The following is a 22,961-nucleotide window of genomic DNA, read 5'->3' as shown; positions in this document are numbered from 1 at the left end:
TGTGTATGGTTTTTTGAGACAAGGTCTCACTATGTAGTTGAGACTGACCTGGAACTCACAATGTAGCCCAGGCTGGTTTCGAACTCACAGCGATCCTCCTGCCTCAGCCTCCCGAGTGCTGGGATTACAGTTGTGCACCACCATGCCCAGCTGTACTGTTTTTATATAAGAAGAGTTAAGTGAATTAATTAGGCCCAAGAGAACAGAATTACCACATGATCCATCAATCCCACTTCTGGATATATACCCAAAATAACTGAAAAGCAGGGACATAAACAGATGTTTATACATCCGTGTTCATATTTACCTATTACAACAGCCAGATGCAAACACACCCCGAGTGTCCAATGATTGAGTAAATAAAATTGTGTAAAGGAAGGAAATTCTGACATATGATTACACGAATGAACACTGAGGATATGACACTAAGTGAAACAAGTCGGTCACAAAAAGACAAATGCTCCACTGTAAAATTCCACTAGTACGAGGTACTTGGTAGTCAACAGCAAGGTAGAAAGTAGAATGGTAGTTTTTAGGAGATAAGGCGAGGACAGAACAAGGAGTTATTGTTTAATGGAGAAAAGTTTCAGTTTTACGAGGTGAAAAGAATTATGGAGATAGTGTTTAATGGCTGCAAAACAGTGTATAGATACCTAATACCACAGAGTATTAAAGATAATTAAGATGGTAAATTTTATGTTGTATTTTATCATGATTAAAAACACTGAAATGATTAAAGTGGTAAATTTCATGTTATATCTATTTTACCGCAATGAAAAACAGTTAAATAAAAATGATGCTGTGTGATTCCCAAAGCCAGGACACAGATGACATTGTGGCTCCCTCTCACTCGCTGTTTAAGCATCTGGGAGAAGCCAGCTGCCTCATCACAGGTCTCTCCCAGGCAGCCTAGTCCACGTGATGAGGAACTAAGGTCTCCCGCCGACAGCCAGCATGAGTTCAGCCCCATGTGAGAGCGGGCTATAGGAAGGGGGTCCTCCAGCCCCAGGTAAGCCTTCAGCTGACTGCAGCCCCCTGCAGCGTCACCAGACAACCTGAGCCAGAACAGCTAATCTGCCCCTCTACTGCCAACCCACAGAAACAGAGATAATGCATTCCTATTGCTTTAAGCTGCAAAACATGTGGATAATATGCTTTGCAGCAATAGATAACTATTGCAATTACTTGGATAATACACTCGCAAAGCCACGCCCCAGGCCCCTAACTATACATTTAATAATGCACTACAGCTAGATTTATCAGATGAAATACTGCGCTCGTTGGTGCTTGTGGTACAGCATGGAGCTGGATATGTGTGCAGTATTTACGAAAGGAGGTGTATCATTAAGCTGGTGCTAAATGCACACTGTGTGTTTACCAAAATATGAAGAAACTGTCTCCTGAGTACAATAGAGAAAGAGAGTGGAAAACACAGATGTTAAAAGGCAAATAACCCAAACCTTCTAACTTCTTCATTTGACGCTCGTTAAAAGGGTAAACAGTAGGATAAAACGCATGCCCTTAGTATGGAATGCCAAACGTTAACTTTTTAACTTTCCTTCCTCATGTTCAACCACTGCCTGCCCTGCACATCCATCTCCCAAAACACCACACGTCACACACACTCTCCTGGCACTGCCCTGCCAATACTCAATTCTTTACTGTTCTCCAAGGAAAAAAACAGGAACTCATTCTCTGCAAAGTCAGCCTGGGTCTCCTCCGATACAGCTTGTTCTTCTAGGCCCCGTTTGCTGGCCTGACTGTCAGACCGTGACTGTTCTTCACAGTGACTATTTCTTACCCACCGGGCTAAACATTTCGGTAGTGAGCTCCCCATCCTGGTCCTTGTGCACCCAGAGCCTAGCTGCTCACGCAAGGTTTCTGAATGCACAAGGGGGTGAACAAATGAACATCCCTCCATCATCCTTCAGGCTACACCTCAGTAAAAGGGACTAGAATAACCCTTCGAGGGAGCAGAGAGATCGAATGGAAAAGTTACCAGAAAAATAGAAGCCCTGGGTTCTACTTCTTAGTTTATCACTGCAGGTGTGAGAATGTGCATGATCTACTTAACTTCTGTGAGTCTCATGTTTAACGTCTGTAACACAGAGTATGGATAGATGTTGAGACATTAACAATAATTCCCATTTACTGAGCGGGTACTCTTCAGTGGGGGGGATGTATAAAGGTGCCTTCCACAGCCTTTTTACTTTCACTTGCTTCTTAGAACATTTCTAGGAAGTAGGCATTCTATTCTCACCTTAGAGACAGTGATGCTAGGCTCAAAGAACTTACCCTAGTTGAAATAGCTAGGACGTGGCTAAAACGGGGAGGAAATCAGTCTGCCTCTAAAATATTGCATATGTCTTCAAGCACTAGGTCATATTATTTAAATGTGAGGTCTCAGATATTTTATAACAAAAGAATTAGAGCTTCTCAAGATACTGATAGTACTAAAAATGGCATCAGGCTTGTCAATCCCTCTTTTCTCTAAGAAAAGAACGCCTTGAGGTGATGGGCCTGGGTGGCAGGAGTGGAAGGTGCTCGAAACGCTGTGCTTTGAAATGCGGGGGGTGTCAGTCTTTCTGGAAGAAAGGCAGAACTCAGAGAAAGGCAGCAAAGGCAGGGAGGGATGACATGGAAGCGGTTGCTAGGGATTGGGAGGGGCGAGGACAGCCTGGCGAACGGCAAGGAAAGGGACAGGAAAACAGGAGGGGAGCTGAGATGTGCAGGGCTTGGCTGAGGATGCCTAGGAACCTGGGACCCAGATGGGCCGGGCTGTGGGTCACAGGGGCCATGCCGACAAGAGCCCACTGGGGTGGATGACTTGCTGCTCTGGAAACTGAGAGGGGGTTAAAAGGGAGAGCTCAGCAGAAGAAGGGCAGACTAAGAAAACAGTAACCCCACAGGTCTGGAAGGAGGGGCTCGATGACTGAAAGACAGCGGTGACAGGGAGTGCACGGAACGGACCACTGAGTGCTTTCAACCTGTGCCAAGCTACCTGAGCAATGTGAGGCTGAGCTGGGTACTTAGCTGTGGGGGAGATTCGCCTGCATACATGGGCAGCTCTACAGACAGTATCATTTTATTGTGCTCAGTATTAATAATGCGAGTGCAGTACTTGATCAAGCACGCTCACGGATACGGTCGCATCCAACTCCATGACAATGCAGGCGTCATCGCTTTTCAGGTGGCAAAATGATTTGCGCCACATCAGGGAGTGCCAGGTGGATCTGGCACTGGCGCTTCGGTCTTCCTTCCAGGATTCTCTGTGTGGGAATAGTCTTTGATTTTAACAGACTAACATCTCAGGAGTGAAAGTGCGAAGGAATATACACTAAACTCAGACAGAGGAGTTCAGAAGAAGAAAATTTTAGGCAAAGGCTCAAGGTTATCGTAGACTAGACCAGGAAAGGGGCTACTGAGCAGAAAAGAAGGAAGCAGAGAAAACAGTGTGTGGCTTTAAAGGGCTTCCCCAGCTGGCCAGTCCCCCCACCCCAGCACAGGGCTGCAAGTGGGGTCACACAACATACATTTACTTTTGGCATTGTGCTAAATGCTGAGATGTCCATGACCAGCAGTATGACGGTTACTGGCTGTGGGCAGAGAGTGGGGTGATCTTCTGCAAAAAGGGAGAAGTTCTAACCTCAAGAGTGACATCCCAGTCTATCACAGAAATGTAGAACCTCCAGTTTTTCAAAACCTTGTTACTCCCACAATAGAAGAGGACGCAATCTGCCTCTCGTTTGGCAGGTGGTTAGAAAGGAAGAGGGCTAGCAGGAAGAAGGGTCACTGAAGGGTCTATTTTACCGCAGAGGCCCAGTAAAAAGAAAAAGCCAAGAGGGTGTGTTTAGTTTCTTACTCCACAATTCCATATTTACACTCCAACATGCAAGCTCCATTGTGTATACTACGCACATATCACAAAGAAAAAATGTGATATGGGAACACAGGGAGAGTCTGCAAAGTGCCGAAGCAGCATACCTGGCAGCTGCTAAAACAAAACTTCAAACATTTGGCTTCTTTGAAAAGCCATCAGGCAGGGCCCCACCCACTCCCCCTGCTAGCCACAGCTTCCCTGGGAGCCAGGATACGTAACCACTTCCGCATGTTTGGCTCTGTTCCCCAGAGTTGGCGCAGCTCAAGAAGCCGAGTTCAGAATGCCAGCCAGGCAGGTAGGGGTGGGGTGGGGGAAAACAAGACCTCCCCAGGATCCAGCCATGGAACTCTCAGGAAAGAAACTGCCAATACTGGGATCTGCTTTAAAATCCTATCTCTGACTGGTTAGGCACTAGCCATACAGAAGGTCCTGGCCTTCAGAGATTCCAAGGCATTTAGGGTACGCCCCTCCCAGCATCACAAGTTATTTCAAGAACTGCATCTGTGATAAATCTCTAGGTCAAAAAAAAAAAAAGGTTAAAGATCTACAGATCCTAAAAGGATAATGAAGAATATGCCATTCTTAGAAACAATTTTTTTATTTTTTAATCACTGATTAAGTTTGAGTCTTTATCACATCTTCTGGATCAAAAATCTAGTCCTGTGCTGTCCAATATGGTAATCATGAGCCATATGTGGCTTTTGAGCAACTGGCTAACATGACTGAGCAGCTGTATAATTCATTTAATATCTGCAGGTAGCTCATGGCTGCCATATTGGACAATCCCAGTCCACTCAGGCAACCAGGGAACTTTCACTGAGCACTTTATGCGGGGAATGTAAGGATACAAAGATGTGTAAGACTTGGTCTCTGTCCTTCAAAAACTTACAGTGTAACATGGGCAGTAAGTACACACACAACCAAATACAGAAAAGATTAGTGAGTGTAAGAGTAGAGACAAACAAAGGATATGAGAACTTGGCGCAGGAGATATTTACGTAGCCCCTCTACACTAAATGCTCAAGTAGGAGACGCCAGGAAGTCCATCCCATGGACATCGAACAACAGAAAGCTGAACATCCGAAGATGAAGAAGATCAGCAAGTGTTATAATGTTCTACTTAATGAACTCAAAAGTCTGGGAAGCAAGAGAGGTGTCCTGCCCTGTACTTTTAGAGTTGGGATGCCCTTCTACTCTCAAGTAGCTCCCTGAAGTGGTTCTTAAGACTCTTGTGGGTTGGGAGTGTGGGGAGAAGGATGGGAAACGAAAGGTTCTCTACTTTTTCCTCTTCTTCCACAGCCTGCCTCTGCTGCTCAGATTGGGGAGGATGTCTTGCTTGGTAAAGCATTTGTAGTTGTGGGTACCAGGAAGAACTGAGTAAGACACAGTTCTTGGTGGGGGGTAGAGAGAGGGAGAGAAAAGATGCGAGACATGAATGAGAGCTCTCAACCCTAAAAGGAGCCTAAAGAGATGCTTTTTCACTAGGGTTGAGGTTACTGTGACAGAAAGGACTACAGAGATCTAGCCTCTAGGAATTGTAACTGTGCCCTTAGCTACAGCTTCCTTTGAATTATATCTCTTAGGAGCATGAATCCAGTGGATGAGAAGTAGAAAGATAAGAAAGCCGAATACGATCTGCCTGGCAGATGAGGGAAAGTGGCAGGAAGGATGACTGGAGCTGATCCCTGCAGGAGGACAGATGATCTTCCCACCCACTCACCCATCCCTCTATTTAGTGCACTCCTTCTTAAGGGTCTCCTGTTAAGCAAATCACTGAATACAACAGCGAATTGTATCCTATACTTACACTTCAGTGAAGGGGTGACAAAACCAAAGAGTAAAGGAAGAGTGTAAGATCTGCAGAATGGTATACGTAAAGATGTGGTGATAGGAAATTGTATTCAATTCATTCATTCGTTCACTTTGACAACAACGGTATGTATTTAATGGCGCACAACACGATGTTCTGAAACCAGCATGCATTGTGGATGGACTAAATCGAGCTATTTAACCGATATGTCTTACCTTATGGGTGTGTGTGTATATTTTAAAATCTACTCTCTTAGTGCTTCTCAAGTATATAAAATATTGTTATTAATGGCAGTCACCATGCTGTACGACAATACCAGGTGGTTTGAAACTGAATATGTGCAAAAGAACTAACTGGGAAGGGAGAGAGGGGCCACAGGCTCGTATGAGCTCACCTTGGGAATTCAGCCAAAATATTTTTCTGTTTTTATTTTTCAGACTGCAGAGTGTGAGGTTTTCTTTTTACCCCCTTCCTGAAAGCTTTTGTTTTCATTATCCAAGTTGATAAGATATAAGTCCACTTTTTCTTTCTTTTTTTTAGTGCTGGGGATTGAACCCAGGGCCTTGTGCTTCTTAGGCAAGTGCTCTACCACTGAGCTACATCCCCGGCCCTTGACATAATACAAATGCAGAAGACATTTAGAACACATAAATCAGAAACACTCAGACTTGAGAGGTAAAAAGCAATTATGCCATATTACTAGGCTGTATTCGCCAATTTAATCTTATTGGTAATGAAGCCAAGATTTTTCTATTGCTCTGAATGTTTCTATTAATCTCTCGTTTAGTTGTAAATGTGGAAGACAAAAGTGCATGACTAACAATACTTCCTAAACCCCCAACATAAACTCCGGCTGTCTAGCTACATGAACGAAAACATCTCCGTTACAAGTACAGCCAGTTTGGTTCCAGCGTCTGTCATGTACACCTCCAAGAGTTCTGACTAATATCTTATTTCAAACAGAAACGCTCTTCTTTAGCCAGACTGGTTCCCATTTACTGTCCTTTGATGGTCCCTTGGACACCTCGCTCACCATTTTTTTTCTCCCTTTCTGTCAGATTGTAGCCCGTTCACAATCTAGGGCTAAATGTAAACCCTACCTTAAACTCTTCCTCTACAGAGCCTTATCTGTTTCAAGTCTTGTATCTTTTCTAAAGTATGGCTTCTTTACCTGCTGTGCCAGAGAATCTGCTTCTGATTTACAGTCATATCATAGAGATGCACCTCTATTCCACTGCCATCACAGGAAGGAAGTAAAACCTATTTCTAAGGACCAGATTAAATGAGGTATTGATTACTGCCTTGGAAGCCAATTAATAAAGTCTTAGCCTTATAATTCATGAAAGCCATGAAATGTCCCTTTACCATCTCTGATGAGTAAGAATCATCCAGTTAGGCTGAATTTTACTGGTATTCATAATGAACATCTGAGACTGCCAGCTCTGCCATTTTCTCCTCACCACTAGCCTTGCTCACAAGAATAGTTGGGTCCATATTTAAGTGGCCCTTTAAATTTTAGATCCTTTTAGTTATCCTTCTTTTGTTTTGTTTTTTTTTTTTTTTGGTACCAGGGATCAAACTTGGGACCTTGCGCTTGCAAGGCAGGCGGTGGAACCACTGAGCCAAATCCCCGGGCCCTAGTTATCCTTCAGGACATTGTAATGATCTGTAGATTTCAATCTATAGCACTCATTTCACAATATCCACAAATGTAGTGTATAAACCCTAGCATTGTGAGTAGGCATTCCTGCTTTCCTGGCTAGAGTGAGGCCAATCAATTCTGAAGTAGGCCTAGTACAACTGTCTAATACATTTTGGATGCTCTTAGGCCCATTAGTCTGATTTTCAATCTGTAAAATATGATAGTAAACTTTATAAGGTCTTTCTTTTTTTTTTTTTTGCTTTTAAAATAAAAGTTTACTTCTTTGCCTACACTTCTTAGAATAAACGCCTAGCATTATAGAACATTCACTCTGCAGAACACTCTCTAGTTTGGGGGTGCCTTGCTTCCCTAGTGCCCGCTGCTCCTCTCAGTACGGCAGTCCATGTCTGAAAACCCTCTGAGAATGAGGTCCATTTTCTTTTTCCTCCCACTTAATGCTTTACAACCAACAAAATAAAAATACTCAACTTTTGAGAATACTTTTAATTAAGAATACATCTATTTTTTAGAAACCAAAATGCGAACAGAATAGGTTCCCTAGGATGTGGTCTGTCATTTTCAGCTTTACTATTTGGGTGCAATATGGCTTTAAAATACACATCCACCCATCCGCTACATAAGGTCTTATGAAATGAATGAATCTGATGCTGGAAAAACAAAACAGGGGTGGAGGGAAGGGAGAAAAAAAGAATTGAATTGTGTTATATACATGTACCAATTCCTAACAGTGAATGTAATCATTATGTACTGAAACATGTATTAATAAAAGCAAAAATTCTAAAGCAGTTATAAACTATGTGATAATAACAGATGTCCTTTTTTTTTTTTTTTTTTTTTGAGGCAGGGTCTTGCTATACAGTTCAGACTGGCCTTCAACTCACCATATAGCCCAGGCTGGCCTTGAATGCCAGAAATCCTCCTGCCTCAGCCTCCTGAGTGCTGGGATTTCAGGCACACACCACTATGCCTGGCTGTAGAGCAGATTTCTTATTCCAATGTAGTCTAATTTTTTGTTTCTCTTTTTTAGTTATCAAGAACTTAAACTAAAACTTAACACCTCAAAGCAGCTTCAAGGAAGAGAAGATCTTTATTCATTTTCAAGAGCTATAGTACTGCTGTTTTATTAAGATACAGATGTCAGGAGTTTTTTCCTCCTAGCCTCTTAAACCCTGAGACTTTTTTTAAAGCACTAGTTTTTTAGCTGTATTTGGTCAGTAATATATTGAAAGTCTTTCAGCAGAAAGAAGGTCAGGTGGGCAGGAAGAGATCTCTAGTCAAAAGCTCAGGAAAGCTGGCTGTCTTCCTTCCAAATCTGTTGAGTCTACACTAGGTAAGCTTTGTCATTGTTTCTCTACAGGAAGCAGAGAGATGGAGGTTCTTTGCAAGCCTTTTCAAGGCTGGTAAACACAGTTAATTTGAAGGGTGAGAAACTAACAGAGAAACTTAAGAGGGGAACTAAACTGAATCATAAATGAAGAAACTCAAATACATATTTGGCCCTTAGTACTGCAGGATTCAACCAACTTCAGATCTACTACTTACCTATTTACACAGTGTGAATGTGTATTAGGTATTATAAAATAGATTTAAAGTAGATAGGAAGAAGTGCATAGCTTATATGCCAATATTACATCATTTTACATAAGAGACTCATAAGACTGAGATTTTAATATCTGGAGGGGTCCTGGAACCAATCTCCTATTGATACCGAGGGATGACTGATAACTTCCCTTCGGAAAATGAGTCTCATTCAATTATGTAAATGGAGCTTTATCATTCAGACCAAAATAATCATCAATTTGGGGTAACAAAATTGTACAGTGAATAGTTAAATAAGACAGGATCTTCTCTCTGACAACGACACAAACACACATGTGTTCATCCTAAGGAAACGGAAGGTATTTTGTCTTTGATACTTTGGGGTGGTGTGGGGTGATGGAGGCAATCTAAACTGGAAAAACTGATACTGAAATACAAAGCAATCTTCTGACTGTGGATAAGAAAGATCCAGTTCTTTCGCTTCTGATACTAGGCTGAGAGTTCCCACTCCTATTTTCCGAGGCCCCGCTGTATCTGCTCAGCTATCTTTGACACACCGCCTACAGTTACTAATATTTCCCTCAACAGGCAGAAGCCAGTCCCGGTGGCCTCGGCACAGACACTGAAGTCACATGGCTCACTTGGGGAGCGAGGAGCTGTAGAATCCGGGGCAGAGATGGCACTGACCGCAGACTAACCCTTGGGAGGTCATGTGGCCGGCAGCATGAGAAAATGAGTGGACGAATTCAGACAGAACCACCGGCCCTTATCTCCCGTGAGAAAGAACAGCCTTTTACTCCAGGGGAAGGAACAGTAAGAGCTGGGATTCAGGAAGTAGAAGGCCAGGTAAATCTTTGTCTATGGGAAAGAAGGAAGGAGAATAAGGACTCAAGTATGCTACAGAACTCTGAACATGAAAGAGCTGGTTTTTAGCACCCTCCCTCTCCATTATTGTGCTCTTTGGCTAAAGAGGGTTGTTTATATAACAGGATGAAGTACAAAATTACAAGCTCCAAACTCCTCCAGAGAAAAGCTCTTCCAACGTCTGACCCCCAGGATGGATGGAAAATATGAGTGTTTACTGGCTGGGACATCGAGCTGCAATGGAAATTTCAACATTTAGAAGATAGCAGAGAGGAAGGGCCCGCTGTGGAGAAAGAAGTCGCCCTTCAACAGAGGGGTCAGGGAGAAAGGAAGAGATCCTTGCTGGCCCCACTCTGCTGCCTCCCACCCTCAGCAGGAAAGGCTGCTCCAGAAGCACCCTGTGTGGGGGCAGTGGCCAGTTTTATCTCAACAGGGCACTAAGCCAAGTGGTGTAGCAACACCGTAACTCAGGCAAGTTGAATTCTGAATGAGTTCTCCCTCCCTCCCTCCCTTTCTTCCTCTCTCTCTCCCTTTTCTGGAAAGGGAACTAAACATTATCAAGAACCTACACCAGAACAAAGCACTATGCTGGCTAAGATACACAGTTCAATTTAATCTTTAATAACCCCACTGAAGCAGCATTTCAAAGATGGGGAAATTGTGGCTCAGAGAAGCTAAGTAACATTCCAAGGTCACACACTTATATAGCAAACCCAGGGCTGTCTGATCCTAAAGTCTTTCCCCCTTCCCCTGTCCACTGCACCAGGCCAACTTCCAGCAGTCCTATTTCCTATAACGTTAATGTGCTCTTTTTTTTTTTTTTTTTTTAAGACAGTCTCACTATGTAGTTCAGGCTGGCCTCAAACTTGAATTGATTCTCCTGCCTCAGCCTCCCAAGTGCTGGGATTATAGGGGTATACCACCATACCTGTCCGTTAGCATGCTTTTAAAGGAAGAGAAACATTTAAATAACTAGGTTCAGAATACTTCCCTTGCCCAGAGACAGAAGATGGGGCAACTGAACAATTTTTGTGGAACTATGGATTTCTCTTTTAGATATTTACAGAGTCTACTCTTTTACTGTAGCAAAAAGCACATAATTTTACCTGCTTAGCCATTTTTATATGTACAGTGCAGGCGTGTTAAGTACATTCACCTTGTTCCACAATAAATCTCTACATTTTCATCTTGCAAAACTGAAGCTCTTCACCCACTAAACATCGAATCCTCCTGCCCCTTTTCCCCAGTCTTTGGCAACCACTTTTCTGCTTTCTTTCTCTGTGATTGATCCTGACAACTAAAGATATTTCATATAAGTAACTTATGTAGTATTTCTCTTTCATTTTGCTTATTCTGTGACCATCAAGGTTCACCCATGTTGTAGCCTACCATGTGACAAGATCAAATTCTTACTTATTCTTTTTGATATTCTTCTGATTGTCTGTGCCAGAAAATCTGATTTTTGTTATATGCTGCCCAACACTGTTCTCTAGGTGTTTCACGTCTATATGGCTCCTTTTCCATGCCAGATGCTAAGCTCTTGGTGATCAGTGTCATATCTTAGCTCTCTCTTAGACTCTACCTTGTGTTGAGCACAAGTACAGCCTCAACAGCAAACCTGAGTGATCAGGGACGATTCTATTATTCGTGGCAACTCCGCAGCATCCAACACAATGCCTGACATACATTTTTTTTTTTTAAATGAACAGACCCAGCGTTTCTAAGGACTGACTGAAAATGAAACAATGAGAAGTGAGAGGCTCTAAATCTCCGACAGCACACTTAAGAAATAACCTAACAGGAGGAGAATATTAGGTAAACTAGAATCAGAGTCCCTGAAAAACATGGTCTTAAATATCAGACTCTTTCTGACCTATTACTGAAGAGTAAAAGGGCAAAGGGACAAGGTGACAACAAAACTGGCCTGAATTTCCAAGCCATCCCATTCCTCCTTGGTAGAATTCAGAGTTATGACACTCAGATGTTCCCTAGCAAGTGGGTGCTGGCGAGATAAGCAGCCCGTGCCCATTTCTTGTCTTAATGCAAGTAGGAACAAACTCAGGTCTGTACTCTTTTGTCAACTTCCCCTACCTTTAATATCGAGGAACAGACAAATCCCAAGGATGTGTGTGTAAAAAAGCCAGAGATGGATAAAAATAATTCAATGACAAATGCTGGAAAAACATACAAAGGGGCAGAAGCCAGACATTCGTGGGATTCCCTGACAGCTCCATCCACAAGGAAGGGCTGGACTGGAAGAAAACAGAGCCTCAGGTTCCTGCCAAGCTGTCTGAGGCCCTGTCCTTCCCAAATCATTCCAACCAGCAGCCAAGACTTTACAGTAACCCTTCCAGCACTCATAAGGAAAAATGCACTATGAACCCAATGAATGCTGCTCACCTAGAAAATCCTCCTCCTTGCAACGGTCCAGCTCCACAGAAGGCTGGCAGTAATGAGGAGATGCCTGTACACATCAGCTCTCAGCTCCTAATGACTCCCCATGTGCCCAGAACTCAGAAAATTAAAAGGCAGCTTGAAAAGTCCAACCTTTCTCATTGGCCAGACCACAGCTGAAACACCCAGGTATCAGCATTTAGAGACCGGAAACATGGCTTGGAGAAAAAGGAGGTCATAAATGTGCGGTACCTGCACCCCGGAGTCCCTGTTGTATAACTGTAAGCTGGCCCTGTTTGGAGGCTCACCTCAGGCTCCTAAACATGTGACTGCATTTGGCCCTGACTACTCTCTCTTCTGGAGAGAGGCCTGTAATTAATCTCACTTATTACCTCTGAAAAGTAACAACAGCAGGATGGCTGGCCAAGTCCAGCTCCAGAGCGTCTAGGGAACTGCAAGCTGCATGGCCAGGCCTCAGACTGTCTGGGCAAGTCATGGGCTCTTTGCCTTCCTCTCCCACAACAAAGCCCGAGCAGGGACTCCAGACAGACCAAAGGAACCAGGGGATTTGAGGAGCTGGGCTGAGCTCGCACTAACCCAATGGGAGACGACAGCCCCGAGGCTACATTTGGAGTGGTTTCCAACAGCGGGGGAAGAACAAGGTTGTCTGGTGAAAACTTATGTGATCCATAAAGTTGAGAACAATAGCAACACCATGGGGAAATGAAAAATAACACTATTTGCAGAGTTCTTGTGAGTCACCAGTTTTCATTCCTGTGGCTACCAAGTCACTGAATTCTCCGACACGCAGAGATGAAAAGTACAGCAGCAGTGGGATTCTCTTTACATCTCATTCCAGTTTACAGGGCAGCCTCTGGTTTGGTGAATTAGAATTTATCAGGACTGGAATCCACTGTTGCTATGCAGAAAAACTAGTAAGAGTACCTTTTATTTACCTAGCCCTCACTTTAGGGAGATGAAAGTGCTTTAAAAGCAACCTAAAAGCTCTTGAAACAGGCCAGTTTATATGTAAGTATGCTAACCCAATAAAAAAATTAAATTGAATAGCTTAGGGTCACTTAGTGTCAAAACTTATAACAAAAGCTCACAACTTAAGCTATGAATACCATAGTCATTAAATTTAGTCACCCTTAGTATCAAGGAGGAACAAGACACTAAATAAAAATCCACAAAACCTACCATATAAAAATGGAAATCAGGACTCAGTACTGTGCAGCCAGCTCTGGAAGGATCTTGAGAATTCACTGAGGGCTGCTCTGGGGTGGGGACCTCAGAATTCCATGTGGAACTGGAACTCCCAAGCTGACTCTCCAGCTATCCCAGCAAGCAGAGGTTACCTGGGGACAGTAACAGACTTCCCAGGGCCACCCTGGACTGGAACAGAACCTTACAACTGGCCCTTATGCTTCAAGAGGAAGCAAAGAGAGGGCTGTTGTGGGCAGAACTAGATAAAAAAAACAAGAGATGAGGGGACTTCGTGGAGTTGCATTTTGGCTGCAGCGACTCTGAAGTAAACTGTATAATGTGTAATTACATCAAACGCAGTCCCAGGCATAGTCTGGCTGGGAAAGAGCCACTCACCGTGCTGACCTCTGGGTCCCAGCTCTGACCTTAACAGATCCATCTGGGTGGTTTCTATCTCACTACTAACAGGTGTTGTAAGAGAAAGCTCTAAACTCAGCCATTATTTTTATTAAAAATTTCTGCCCTCACTCCACCTACAAGGATAAAATACTCTACGTTTTTTTTCTACTTCTCCAAAATGTGTACTCTTGACATGTTGTTTACAGTATGGGAATGTACCAAAGATTGCAGTGAAAATGTTTTTCACAGAAACAAGGCTCTGATTTTAACATGAACATGGAATACGTGGAAACATTTTATATGGAAAATAAAGCTCTATGGTATAAACAGAATTTCTTTTTTACAACTTATATTTCGGGAATGTGGTTACTCTGTAGATTGTAAATCACCAAACGACAGAAAACTGTGTGGAAGATGTCCTGTCTGAAAAAGTCCTTCATCTTGGTCTCCAACTCTCCATAATTCTCAACTGAGATGACACTTTTCACCCCAACCACAATGATTACTAGTTCAAAGATGTCATACCACGATATAATGTGCTTATGTTTATATTGTTTCTTGGGCTCGTTCCCCAATGAGCTCCTTAAGTAATAATTCTGACACCAACAGATACTTTGACAAAAATGAGGTATTTCCCTCAGGCCCAGAGAGGTTCAGTCCTCCCACGAACATGGCAGAACATGGCAGCACATAACAGGCAGAGGCTAGAAGTACCGACAAGAGGGGCAGGGACTCGCTGGGGCAGAGCTTATTTGGAAGGACTGAATCTCAGTGGCCAGGAAACTCACTAGAACAAGTCACATTTCTCTGACTCATCTGACTTAGGGACTGATGAAATTTAATCCATACTTAATAGCCGCTAACGCAAGACATGTTGGGAACTGAACCCATTTCTTATATTTTTAGTACAGAAAAACTTAAAATATGGAGTGAGACCAGAAATTAATACAGTGATTTCTTCTTCTTCAATTCAGAATTTGCTAACTTTATGGCCAAAGTTTAGTTGGATTTTGTCCTTTATCACTCCCTCAATTACATAAACGAAATTTCCTTTCACTTCCCAAATGAGGCTTTTCCCAACGAGGCTGTTTGAGTTTAATCATATAACCTAGGTGAAAACATAAAAACAAATATGGCAGTCAGGCATGGTGGTGTGTGTCTGTAATCTCAGCACCCTGGAAGGTTGAGCCAGGAAGATCACAAGTTCAAGCCCAGATTGAGTAATTCAGTGCCTTAACGAGACCCTATTATGGTTTAGATCTAGAGTCCCCCTAGAGAGGCTCGTGTGTTCAGAGTCTGGGCTGGGGGGAGGTGACTGGATCATGGGGCGCTACACTCATGGGTTAATCCATTGATAATCCATAGATTCTTGGCTGCAATGACGTGAACAGTTGTCCTCTGCCAGACCCTTCTTGCCTTGGAGCCAGTCAACTACAGACTGAAATCCTCCAAAAACCATTAGCCAAAATAAACACTTGTTTCTTTAGGTTGTGGGTGTTGGTTCCCAGCGATGAGAAAGCGACTAAAGTGCTTTTCTTGAAAAATAAAAAGATAATGTGAAATAGGAAGAAAAGGTATAAAGGGGAAGGGGAAGTGTGAGGGGTAGGGAAAAAGAAAGCAGGGAATGGAATTAATATGAGAAAAAGGAAAAAATGGAAACAAAGTCTTTGTAGATAGGGAGGGGTGAGGGATTGAAGGGAAGTCGGAGGAATGGGGCAAAAAAATACAAACCAAGATGGATTATGCAAAGGTGCGAATTTCCAATGATGAATGTCATTATATTATATACCTAAAACATACCAATAAAATTAATTAAAAAAAATAAAAAAGGCTGGGGATATGGCTCAGTGTGAAGGTCCGGGGTTCATTACTCAGTAGTGGAAAAGAAAAAAAAGAAAAGAAAAAAAGAAAAAACAAAATTCCCAAATATGACCTTTGAAGGTATATATATAAAAACAACAACAACAACAACAACAACAACAACAACAAAACCCAAAAATAAGAGGCAAGGACAACATGTCAAAACTCACTGGATTTGGGGTCCAGTACGTGAAAATGTTGATTAGAAACAAGGATTAAACATAGTGCTAACTCTTGTTCTTTCATCCAGACATGATTTTCTTAAACATATCAGAAATTTCTTCTCATTTTATTTTCCCAAAAGATGCCTTACAAATAACACGAGGCTGTCTTACTCAAGTGCCAGGCGAGACGACTGTCTCTGTAGTGAGCTGAAGGTGGAAATGGCTTGCGGGGACCCAGGCCATTCCTGTGCAACCCAAATGTCAGCTCCAGGGCCCTTCACATACCTGCTTCCAGGGAGGCTGGAGTGGCCTTCAGGGGTGTGGAAGTCAGACTGTATTGACCACGCTGGACCACTGGGACTGATGACAGGTCGCAGGGTGGGAGGCGTTGAAGCACTGCTCCTGTTTATGGCACCACTTGCCATATTCAGGTTTGCTACCTAGAAATGAAACGAGGGAGATAACCTGATTTTACAGAGTTTTAGCAAAGTGTCATGAAAATTACATGGTAACAACCAAGTAAAGTCCAAGAGACAGTGACTCATCTAAGTTGAATAGGAAGAAGGTGACAAAAGCAAGCAGGAAACATTGCCTTCTGTGCAGAGAGAGCAGGGGTGAGTGGCTCCTATCTGCATATATTAACAGGTACTTATTCTGCTTCTATGTACAAGACACAGAATGCTAGGTGTGGGAAAAAACAAAGATGAATCACAAAACTGAGGATTTACTGAGCATGTACTCTCTGCCAGGCAGTGTCTGAAACTAGATAGCATGTTTCCGCATCTTAAAGTTCTAAAGCACAATAAACTTTAGAACTATTAGAATTATTTAACAAATAATTTTTGTGACACACAAAGAACTCAGTGGTTTGGAAAGAAAAAAGATGTACAGCTGATAAAAAATGAGCGCAGATTTCAATAACTTACGAAGAAAGAATATAGTTGGGCAATTGAACATTTAAAATTTTTTCATTGGTACATCTAAATTACACACAAAAATGCAAATGGCAGAGAAGTACAAGTTACAGGATACAATTTTTGTGTGTCACATTTGTGGACAATAAGAAAGAAGACAGAACCAAGACCTGTCACGTAAAGGTACAAGACCCCAATGATGAGTATAACTGTTCTGTATACTGAGAAAGTACCAATAAACTCAATGAGAAAAATAAAAAAGGATACAGAAAGAAGACAGGATCCAATAAGGGAAAGGGGAGAGACTAGGTATGTTCTTATACTACTTGTGTAATTATAAATTGATAGAATCATTCAATCAACTCGGTAATATATTATTAAAGTATATTATAACATTTAGGCAATTTGGTGCTATAATCTAGATTCTAGGGGCTATGAGAGGAAGATGCAGATGATTAATAACAGAGGCTATTAAATAGCATCTGATATTTATTCAAATTTACTAGGTGACAAGGTCTATGTAAACAAGTGTACATTATACACAACTCATGCAAATTTTTTGTTTTTATTTTTTGAGACAAGGCCTCACTACATAGTTCAGGCTGTCCGTTAACACACTATGCAGCCTTGGCTGGCCTCAAACTCTTGGCAATCCTTCTGCCTCAGCCTCCCAAGTGCTGGGATTACAGGTGTGTGCCACCATGCCACCTGCATCTCATATAAATGAAAACAAGACTGGTAAAAGTACTGTTATAATCTTTATTTAACAAAGAAGACAGCTGACGTTTAGGATTGCATTGAGAATCAGGAACACATGGCTCAAGTAGGACTTAAGCCACAGTCTTTGGTGCTCCGAAGCCTACGCTCTCTCTCACCATCTTCCACTGTGAACAGATACTGAAAAACAAGCATTGTTTTTAATACTGAAAAATTTTTAATATTGAAATATTAGCTAACAACTTGGTTAAGTAAAATTTTCTCTACTTCATGTAAGAGAATACTATTTATCCATTCACTTTTTTAAAAAGTACTTATTAGTGATATAGGAACATGCATAGCTCAAGAAAAAAAAAATCACGTAAGTAAAAATCATTACGAAGGGCTGGGGATTTAGCTCAGTGGTTCCACCACCTGCCTAGCAAGTGTAAGGTCCTGAGTTTGATCCCCGGCACCCCCCCCCAATCAATATGAAACCATACAGGGTAGATCCAAATTTCCTTACACACACTCACACATACACATACCTGATGGGGCACTTGTTTAGGACTGGAAATAAAAATCCAGAATATATAGCATCTATCTCTCAATGGTAACTTGTTTTCTTATATTTACCATATTCTCCAAATTACACTAGGCACATATCACTTTTTTGTTTCCTTTTGGTACTGGGATCAAACTCAGGACCTTGTGTTTGCAGGGCAGGCAGCAGAACCACTGAGCTAAATCCCCGGCCCTAGTACATATCACTTTTATAATCCATAATATTTTTAAGTTATTATGACAATGCAGGTGTGAGGTCTGATAGGTCTGACCCATGTCTGCCTCTCTTCCAGCAATCCAAGCTCCTGGAAGGGCTCTTCCCAGCCACCTGAACCCAGGGAACAATGCCTACTCTACTAAACATGGCCCACCCACCCCTAGGTCACAGCACACCCCCCAAAGAATGTTAGCCATTGCTATGGCTCCCCGTCTCACGCTCCCCACTTTGTCTCACTCCATCTAACCCCCCCTAAGCCTATCCTAAAAGATCAGCTCAATAACCTTGACTCAGACTCTCTTTCGAGTTACTCCAGGAGGGCTCACCCAGAACCCCCAAATTCAGGCTGGCTGTGTTATTTACTGGGTCATCAGTGTTTACTGAACAAGGTGATAAGCTTAAAGCAGTGTTAGTGAGCAGTGGTGCTGAAAGGATGGTCCTGAGAAGCACATCAGTATAAGGTGTCCAGGAAAGATGCTGAGAAAATGGAAGATATAAATTTGAACACAGGGTTTTGAGCCTGAGCCATCAGCAGTGATTTAAGTCATCAAACAGGAGATAACTCCTGATGAAAATGTTCTCCCATATAATGTCCTAGGTACCTAATAATTTTGACATTTATAAATGAAAAGAATTCTAGATTTTAGAGCAATCTGAAAATTCTGAAGAAAAGTCATTTTTAGCAACAGTACAGTATTTCCTTCCTGGTTACAGAAGCCCGGAAGTGAAAACAGGCCTGTGTCTTCACACCAAAGGACTCAATGTAGTTTTCCTGGACGGAAACCTGTTTCCCCTTGGTCAGGAGCAGACCCTGGGGCTGTGATGGCTGGGGTGTGGGACACTCTAGCTGTGCCCTCCATTGTGGACCAGGCAGTAGCAGGAGTCTCATGAGCCAACCATGGCTTAGCCCAATGTCCTGCTTTCTGCAGGTACCAGAAATGGAAGACACACATGCTGACTGAAGGAAAGGGAAGATACATTTCTTTGAAGGACTCTGTCCAGAGAGGTAACACAGGCCAGGCCCTGAGACAGTGACACAGGCTCCCATCTGGACTGAATGCTTGCAGAACCCACATGGATCCCTCCTCCTTTTGGCTCTGCTCTCTTGATCTGAACATTGGTCTTTTAAATTAGATGTGAGCTTGCAACTTGTAGAAAACTACAAAGTGAGAAAGGCCTTTGTAATGACTAACAGTTGTGCCAGAAACTTAATAAAAGAGGCTTCATAATAATTTACAGTGGAATAGGAATAGAATAATAAATGGACACACTGTATGAATGGCATAGTTTGGAAATTAGTGAATGAATTTTAAAAGTGAAATATAGCTAGTGGCCAACACACCTTTAGACTCTTCACCAGATTTGGCTGAGTGTCTGCAGACTTACACCTGGCTGAGTTGGCTCTACAGAAATTACCTGTAGGTTAAACTAAGAAATCTTCTGGTCCACCCTTTTAAATTTCCAGGAAATCATTGCACTAAAATAGATGAAAGCATCAATACCAATCCTAGAACTACAGTGGACCTTCAAATTATGACCAGCCCGACACACGAACAACGTGGGTTAATGAGGTTTATGGGAAGTTCATCTGCCTCTTGTCATCTATGGCACATACTCAAGTGAACATCCAGATCTGAGCTGTATAGACTTAGTTACAATTAGCCCTTGGGAACCCACTGAGTTTAGAAGTCAAGGGTCCACTGTACCTTGCTTTGCCCAGAGAGGACCTAAGGGCAAGGCAATCTCCCAGCATTGGGTCAGACCTTAATAAACTCTGTAAGCCACTTAAGGTTCATATGTAGAGGCTCCTTTCCTAACAGAACAGAGGGATGATGTGTAGGGAGGTCGCCATGCTGCACCTGCTGAACTGTCTACCTACATTTCTCTAGGTAATATAATAAAACCAGCTTTTGATGAAGACAAAATGATAAATAGCACTTGTATGTACCTGATATGCAACAGTAATAAATACTTCATTGCTAAAGAAGTTTTCAAGAGGATGGCTTTACAGTATACTCACAAAATCAGCAGTCATCACATTTGTTAGTAGAAATGGTTTGTTTTTTTTTTTACACAGTACCACGTGGGATTGAAACCAGGGTCTCGAGTATGCCAGGCAAGCGCTCTATCACTGAGCTACATCCCCAGCCCTAGATTGAGGCTATTAAAGTGGAGTCATACCCAGGGTGGTGGTGCACACCTGAAATCCTAGCACTTTGGAGGCTGAGGCAGGAGGATCGCCACAAGTTTGATGCCAGCCTGGGCTATGCAGTCAGTTTAAGGCCAGCCTGAACTGCATAGTGAAATTCTGTCTCAAAAAAAACAAAAATTAAAAACCAAACCAAACCAAACTGGAAGTCATAGCCATTAAGCCAGTTGATTTCTTTGGTCTAATAATTAGAGTGCGTGTTACTACATCTAGGCTGGCCAATTCAAATTCATCTTATTGGTCATAAGACAGGACAGTTTGAAGCCCATCTAACTTATGGGAACTATGAGTCAAAGAGTATGCACAATTACTAATGGATATCAACGTACAAAATGTGGTGTATACATATGAGAAACTTCTATGTGTGTCTGGACATTTATAATATTTACTATAACTAATTTTTATGCAAATGAGACTTCAAATTCTACTGATAATAATTAAAAATTACACTAACATTGTCTAAATTTAATGAACACTTAGTTGGTTTCAGGCATTGCTTAAAGCATATCATATGTGCATTAACTTATTTAATCTCCAAGATACATATGGATGAAGAAACTGAGGTTGAGAGGTAAAACAATCTGCTTAAGAACAAATAATCATGACGAGTCAGCCCATGGATTCATTCTTGGCCTTCCTGGTATTGCTTTGTCCCCTGTACCACTCCAGCTGCCTTGTGCCATTGAACCTTGCCACTCACACAGCATCAGTCTAGGACCAGCAGCACCAGCAGCACCAGCAGTACCAGAATTGTTCAAACTGCAGAATTCCAGCCCAGGCCAGGCTCCGGTGAACCAAAATCTGCATTCAACAAGATCTATAGGTAATTCACTTGCCTTGTAAAGTTTGAGAAATACTTTTATAGGGGATGGTAGAAAATGAAAGGAGAAAACAGGAAGAGGAAACATTTCCTGCTTTCCTCCATGAAAAGCAAGGGATCTTCCAACAAACATCAGAAATACCATGGATAGGGCGAGGAACAAAATACAACACAACAAAGGAGAGTGGGCCGTGAATAATTCCATCAGAACTCTTAAGTTTTACTATTTCTCAATATTGTTCAGATGCTCAAACTTTAAAATGAGCAGCCATTAAATATGTCAAAGATAAAAAAAAGTAGATAAAACAGTTTAGAATAAACCTCAGAAAATTTCAAGATTAGTTGTGCTGTTGCCATAAGAAATGCTGGTTACTGAAAATATGGAAAAGACATTTAAGCTCCAAATCAATCAGCTTCCTTAGCCGGTTAGTTAAGCGAATGACTGCCTGCAGGAAATCTGGTCACTGGATCCTACCTCCACCTAAGCCTTGGGGTCTGTGTGGCAGATGTTTCACCCTTCCTCTCGTCCTCCTCTGCTCCCACTCTCTGGGAGCGGCCGATGCAGATGTTCCACTCCTGTTCCCTGCCTCATGTCCACTGCCACAGTGACCTCAGAGCATTTTTTTCTTTTAGTACCGAAACACTGTTTATTTTAGAAGCAGCCTGCCGAATAAGGCAGGTGAGCAAATATCTGAATGTGTGGGGTAGAGACACATTGCATGCATTCCATGTAGACAGGTGTTTAAATTACAGCAGGAATAAATACAGGTGATGGATTGAAAAGGGGGTAGGAGGAACAGAGGAGGCCAATTTCCGGTGCCTGGCCCGCCCAAGTGTTACTGCTTGTTACTGCTGTTTGCTAAAAGGAGTATTGCTGCCAATGCTATAATTAAAATATCATGCTATTGCTTGATGGATTTCCAGAATATGCCCCTATCCACCCAGCTACATAACCTTTTGGTAGACAAAGGAGGCCTGGGGACCAGCCTAAATAGATTATTCTTGCTGTGGTTGTATGCTCTAGAAATCCAGTAGTCCTGAATGCTCAAAAGAAGTTCAAAACTCAAAGATAACTCAATAAAGAATCACCTATCATAGGCAGGGCCTTGGGAAAAGCCCTAAGGTGTATATAGACGAAACTGGCTTCTAGTCCTCAAGCCTTGGAGGAATTTATAATCTAGTAAGTGAGACAAGACCCCTAGAAAAAAAAAAGCAATATTTAAGACCTCCTGAGTGCAGCAGTGCTAAGGAAATTCAAAGAAGACATCTGAGCTGGGCCTAAATTCAGTGATGGCCAATCTTTCATAGCTTTCAATAACAAATGGCCCTCTGCAGCATGCACGCCAGAGGTTCACCACCACTGGTCTAAAAGGATATGTAGAAAGAGAGAAAATGTAGAGCAGATAAGCAGGACCACTGAAAAACAGAAAGTTTAATTTGGCAAAAGATATGGTGAAAACTATAGAAAGAGACAGAGAAACAGTTTGGGAAGGTCCTTGATGCCAGACTAATGATTCCATCCTTGATCTCGGGGATGACGAGAGCTGCCTGATGCTTCTGACAGAGAGCAGGGCTCTATAAGAGTTGTGGTTACGGGAGGTAAAGACAGTGCTATTTTCTGTGATGGGCTGAACAGGGTGAAGGTCAGCTGGGAGTCACAATAATCAGGTGACAAGTGCTGGGGTGCAGGATAGCTCCAGTTGGACTCTTTTCCCTTTGCTCCTAGGCTAAAGAAGAGAGCTGAGCCTGGGAACTGGAGAAC

The 22,961-nt window shown here is 42.4% G+C and overlaps 1 protein-coding gene across 5 annotated transcripts in view; it reads right to left on the bottom strand.

The window, feature by feature from the left end:
* Ttll5 (tubulin tyrosine ligase like 5) overlaps positions 1-22,961 on the bottom strand; it is a 252,450-nt gene that overhangs the window by 85,951 nt on the left and 143,538 nt on the right. For all 5 annotated transcript variants that reach the window (XM_010645542.3, XM_010645541.3, XM_010645544.3 and 2 more), the window contains one exon: positions 16,065-16,219. In XM_010645542.3, coding sequence (XP_010643844.1) covers positions 16,065-16,219 — 155 coding nt within the window. The remainder of the gene's footprint in view (positions 1-16,064; positions 16,220-22,961) is intronic.

Source organism: Fukomys damarensis, unplaced genomic scaffold (assembly GCF_012274545.1).
Source record: "Fukomys damarensis isolate Sample0158 unplaced genomic scaffold, DMR_v1.0_HiC HiC_scaffold_21, whole genome shotgun sequence".
Taxonomy (NCBI): domain Eukaryota; kingdom Metazoa; phylum Chordata; class Mammalia; order Rodentia; family Bathyergidae; genus Fukomys; species Fukomys damarensis.
Note: the sequence above shows the minus strand (reverse complement) of the source record. Positions and strands in the feature narration are given on the sequence as shown.